This window comes from Spinacia oleracea, chromosome 2, assembly GCF_020520425.1.
Source record: "Spinacia oleracea cultivar Varoflay chromosome 2, BTI_SOV_V1, whole genome shotgun sequence".
Classification (NCBI taxonomy): domain Eukaryota; kingdom Viridiplantae; phylum Streptophyta; class Magnoliopsida; order Caryophyllales; family Amaranthaceae; genus Spinacia; species Spinacia oleracea.
Genome location: NC_079488.1, coordinates 62,518,422 through 62,524,209, shown reverse-complemented (window position 1 = coordinate 62,524,209; position 5,788 = coordinate 62,518,422). Strand labels below are relative to the sequence as shown.

The window sequence follows — 5,788 nt, the reverse complement described above, 5'->3', positions numbered from 1 at the left end:
AGCCCACCAATGTGAATATTTGTAGCTTAAATTAATTGCAGCTATAAATTTGATGTGGCAAACTTAGCTACAACACATTGTTTTTTTTTTTTGGGTGGTAGAACCCGGTTCACCCTTAGGGTTAAACCGGATTCGAGGCGAGTTTTGGGTGGTTAGGTTTCAATCCCCTACCAATTGTTGTTGAGGGGGATCGAACACGGGTTCTCCCTACCAAATTCAGCCCCCAATCACCACTGAACCAACAAGCAATTGGTAGCTACATTGGAATTTATCTAAGTGTACGTTGCTCACGATTGGAGTTGCTCTAAGTGTAAATGTGAGTATATGTTGGCTACCCCAGATATAAAGATGGAGCAAATATCTTCCAGTTTATAACTAATAGGACTACTACCTATAAGGAAAATGGTACAAGTAATAAGAAACGGATGAGCATGTTACGAAAGAAGTGTAGATTTCGAGGGACTGCATGGATTTTCACAAACCCGTTGGCAGCAAAAAGAATGGGGATAAGCATTCATGTGGTGGTGATCGGGTGGAACTTCCAATTTCCATGCGCGGCAATGTGAAAATTTGGTAGCCTTGGGATGAGCAGCCGCCTAGCATAGAACCACGCACACCAAATTGAAAGGAGTGGAGCTCGTACTTGTTAATACCACAAAAACCATATGCATGCCTTGGAAATTACAAAATATTAGTAACATTCCCTTTACTTAGTTTATTTACCTTTCTTAGAGGATAATTGATGTAGGGACTAGGGAGTGACACACGAGCAATAATGTGTACTCGATATTGAAAATTGACAGTGTTACCAAACGTGTCCTTACTTATTTGTTGTTACTGTGTAAGAGTTATAAAACATGTTACGACAAGTTCTAGTGAAATCGGTTTCCTCGGTTGAATTGTACTACGTATTCATTAAGCACGATGATATATGGTCGAAGACCTCAAAAACCTTAAAAGCTTCTATTGTAGCCCATGTACGTATCATACACAATAGTTAATGAAAAAATCATAACATAATAAACCCCCTAGGTTGGAGCATGCAGATCATAAATGCCCAAAAGTATGCGTAAAAATTCCCGTTTGGACAATGCATTTGTAAAATATCTGCAAGTTGTTGATATGCAAACTTGTCAAAACAAGAATTAAGTTATAGATCTTAAAAAAGAAGAAAAAGAAAAAAGAGGGATGTAAAAGGGACATAAACATTAAATGTAGCTTAACATGTAGATATGAAATACGGTTGTCCATCTTAGATCTAAATTAATAAGCACTCAAGTTACAGTGTTTGCCTTCCACTTAGCAAACTAATTCCTCCATATGCGACCTTATTCAACTTCACTGCACTACCAGGATGTAACAACACCCCCTTAGTTTACATAATTAGAATCTCTATTTTCGCATTTTACAGGAGATTATGTGATGTATTTCACAGGTAATATCGAATTAAAGCAACGTATGTATAAATAATTAAGACTTTCTAAACTTGAAGAGCACAATTAATATACTACTGTTTTAGTCTTGTTATAATCAGAAAAAGTTATTTTATTCTTCTTCTAGGAGTGCCACATAAGATTACTTCATGTTAAACATCATTTAGAATTTACAAGAGAACGTAGATCTAGGGATATATAGAATCACATAGGGAAATATGTCTATAGTATAGGCAACAAAAAACAGTGTCATATATTGCTAGTTATTGTGTATTTACAGATGCAAGGAAATCATTCAAATAAATTTCTTTTCTTTCCATGTTAATGATTTTTGTATTAAAAACTTAATTGTAAGTATATGAGAACTCGTGAGGGGCCAGGTCTAACTGAATCATTCATTATATCTATAATAAAAAAAAAATCCGTAATTCCACATAGATTCTATTGGAAAAAAGGAGACAAAAATGACTAAAGGTTAGGCTAGCCTTTACATTTTGTAATGCCTTTTTTATCTATGAAGTTCCCTTAGTTTCATAATTATATCAAAAGTTTGAATGAATAATTTTTAAAAAAAAAGAACTTTAGAAAACGAGAGAATTCAGGATTTGGTGGAGCCAGTGGCAATGATGATGAAATGATTAAAATGAATCAGAGAATGATTAAAAGCACCTTCTAATGGCAGGTGCTATAAAATCATAGAATGCAACAACAATTATAATGTAGTTATGTCAAAATAAAAATAAAAAAGTAAAATGAAGAAGCACTTATTCGTATATGAAATTCAGATACTTATTTGTATACAACAATAATACATGAAAACAACTTGAAAAGAAGAATTTCTATATATGCATTGTATATGTAATAATAATAATAATAATAATAATAAAAATAATAATAATAATAATAATAATAATAATAATAATAATAATAATAATAATAATAATAATAATAATAATAATAATAATAATAATAATAATAATAATAATAATAATAATGAATCAATAGAAGAATATTATTTAGAATTATTAAATATATAAAAAAAATAGTTTGAGGTCTTCCATAACAAGCTAATTCACATGCCTCTCATGCTTGTGTTAACACCATCCCCGGCCCTTATTTAAACCCCCTCATCACCTCTCCCCATTCTCACTACACACAATTGAAGCAACTAACACCATTCTCAAAACTTTCTCTCTCTAATTCTCTCATATTTTCTCCATTAGTAGTATCATACTTGCATATTAATTTGTTAGAGAAATAAATAAAGTAGTAGGTAGCCATGAATAGCGTTGGTAGTGCCGCTTTGATAGCGAAAACCACATCAGCTAACCACGAAGAGTTCTTCGCAAAGCGATGTGTGTGGGTGAATGGGCCGGTTGTAGTTGGGGCCGGGCCATCGGGTTTGGCTGTTGCAGCTGGTTTGAAAGAGCAAGGTGTACCCTTCATTGTTCTTGAGCGAGCCAACTGCATTGCTTCATTATGGCAAACACGTACCTACAACCGTCTTAAGCTTCACCTTCCTAAACAATTTTGCCAACTTCCTAATTTTCCATTCCCTGATGATTACCCAGAATACCCTTCCAAAGACCAGTTCATAAACTACCTTGAGTCTTACGCACACAAATTTGACATACAGCCACAGTTCAATGAATCAGTGCAATCTGCTGAGTATGATGAAACCTGTGGTTTATGGAGGATCAAGACCGCTTTGGACGGTGATAGCAAACGTGAGGTTGAGTATATTTGCAGATGGATTGTGGTTGCAACAGGTGAAAATGCTGAGAAGGTGGTGCCTAAGTTTTTTGGTTTCCATGAATTTGGTGGTGATATTATCCATGCATGTGAATATAAATCTGGCGAAGAATACCGCGGTAAAAAGGTTATGGTAGTTGGCTGTGGAAACTCTGGCATGGAAGTCTCTCTTGATCTTTGCAACCATGATGTTAAACCCTTACTCTGTGTTCGTAGCTCGGTAAGTATATCAAAATAATAATATGTTCTTTTTAATTTTATTCTTTAGAAATAAATAAAAACTGACCAATAGGAATTCATTCCAATTATTTTGGACAGGTTCATATATTGCCAAAGGATGTCCTGGGGAAGTCGATATTTCAGTTGGCAATGTCGCTGTTGAAGTGGTTTTCAGTTAGTACAGTTGATAAGATACTGTTGTTACTAGCAAGTTTATTGCTAGGAAACACAGATAAATATGGTCTAAAAAGGCCAGAAGTTGGTCCACTTGAGCTCAAGAATACAGAAGGAAAGACCCCAGTCTTGGACCTTGGTACATTTGGTAAAATCAAATCTGGACAGATTAAGGTTGTTCCTGGTATCAAGAGATTTTCCAGAGGTAAAGTCGCCTTTGTCGATGGAGAAATTCGTGAGATTGATTCCGTTATCCTCGCTACAGGATACCGCAGCAACGTTCCCTTCTGGCTAAAGGTGACCCATACATACATATACTCTCATGTCTGCTAACACTTAAGGAAACTGGGATTTTTTAGGATTTTCTTCTTATTTTTAAACTGTTAGTTATCATAGGAAAAGAACATAACCTATTTTCTTATTTTCTTTTTCTTTTTCTTTTTCCAATATTAGATCTGAGTTTCAATGGAATTTTATTTCTTAAAAAAATAACTGCCAGTTTGGATCTTAAAATCAAGGGAATAAAAATTAATGGTGCATTTGTCAAACATTAAAATAATGAGCTAAGCCATGTAACTTAAGCACCCTGAACGTAGGATGTTGGGGTGTTGTCTGGGTTTGACTTTTAATACAAGTAATTAGAGAAGAAATGTCAACTGATTTAATTTTCTTTTCTTGTTCAGGAAAGTGATTTCTTTACCAAAAATGGATTCCCAAAAGCTCCATTCCCCAATGGATGGAAAGGAAATGCCGGGTTATATGCAGCAGGGTTCACAAAACGAGGACTATCAGGTGCATCAGAAGATGCCATCAGAGTAGCAGAAGACATCGGGAAAATATGGAAAGAAGAAACCAAACAGAAGAAGCCTCCTGCTGCTTGTCATAGGAGGTGTATTTCACAGTTTTGAAATAACACAAGCCAAAATATGTTGCCAAAACTAAACTTTGTTCAGATAACTTCTTTAATTTATTTTATTTTCTTATTTTGGCGGGTTTTTGACTGATTTAGGCAGTTGTTCACTTATGATAAACTACAGAAATCAGGTTGCATAGACATTTTTCTATAGGAATACAAACTTCACAAAGCAGCCCTCTCCCTGAAAAGATCACAGTCCTTAGTTTCAGAAATTATTAGGGGCACCTTTTTGTATAGAGGAAGATGAGGCTTTTTACTTTTTTATTTTTATTTTTCTCCTTACCGTGTGAAATACCTTGGTGTAACAATGAAAAAAAAATCTAAAACAAAAATTTATATATATAATCACCTCTCATTTATATATTAGTGTAAAACTTCATTTTGTTCTTTGGCAGCATCAGAATTCAGACATTCAGACCGACTTGATTATCGATGTTAAATCAAAATATCTCCCGATTTGGATTAAATTAAACCTACTCTACCCGAAGACTCCTGCCACAAACTGATCAAGTTATCAAACAGTAATAAACTTAACTATCAATATACCTAAATTGAGCTCAAAACACACTGAAAGACATCAATTGAATAAAAAACAGGATAAAAAGACAATAGAAACCTGAAAGATGTATATGAGCAAGTTGGTCATGAATGCAGCTAAAGGATGGGCAATACCTACACAGAAGGGGGACCCGGACCCGGACCCAAACCCCAATAAGAACAGTAAGACCCAATGGTTCTTCAGTGCCTGGGAATGACAATGTCAGTTCAAGCTTGATTGTAATGTTAAAAGTGGAAATCAAACAAACACTAAGGGTTGTTATGTCTCTGGTGTTTGCCTATCACATGTAACAGAGCCCACCAAATTTATCTGTACACAATCCAACTACAATAAAATCAGACTCCATTGTCAGTCAGTGAATGCATCTGATTCAGAGTTCCTACCTCATATTTACATTTTATTCCCTACATGTCAACCCGCACATCAAAAATCATCCTTTTTGTGTTTGAGATCAAGTCAGTACACAGGTAAATAAATGCAGATACAACTTAAACTCAGGGTCTTGTATATAAATTTCTACAGACCATCTATTATTATTATTATTATTAGTAATGGGGTGAATTTGTAGTAATTAGCATCGATATTCAAAGACTATGATATACTCGTCTTGATCTCACTTCTTCCACAATTAGTGAGCAATTGAAGACCATCACTTTTTCACCCTCATAGAAACATCTCTCATTCTACAAGGTTACGACCTCGGTTATATCGGATGAACGTACCATGATCAAATTA

General features: G+C 34.7%; 1 protein-coding gene across 1 annotated transcript; it reads left to right on the top strand.

Moving 5' to 3' along the window:
• Positions 1-2,590: 2,590 nt before the first annotated feature.
• Positions 2,591-4,840, top strand: LOC110804204 (probable indole-3-pyruvate monooxygenase YUCCA5). Its single transcript, XM_022009764.2, has 3 exons — positions 2,591-3,405; positions 3,504-3,875; positions 4,262-4,840. Exons 1-3 carry the CDS (start codon positions 2,713-2,715, stop codon positions 4,484-4,486), a joined length of 1,290 nt encoding a protein of 429 aa, XP_021865456.1. The 5' UTR covers positions 2,591-2,712; the 3' UTR covers positions 4,487-4,840.
• The last annotated feature ends 948 nt before the right edge of the window (positions 4,841-5,788 follow it).

Excerpts from the sequence above, each read along its gene's own strand:
- LOC110804204 (XM_022009764.2), top strand. The coding sequence starts at position 2,713 with ATGAATAGCGTTGGTAGTGCCGCTTTGATAGCGAAAACCACATCAGCT. Across the intron at positions 3,406-3,503 it reads TACTCTGTGTTCGTAGCTCG|GTTCATATATTGCCAAAGGA; the intron begins GTAAGTATATCA and ends TATTTTGGACAG. Across the intron at positions 3,876-4,261 it reads ACGTTCCCTTCTGGCTAAAG|GAAAGTGATTTCTTTACCAA; the intron begins GTGACCCATACA and ends TTTCTTGTTCAG.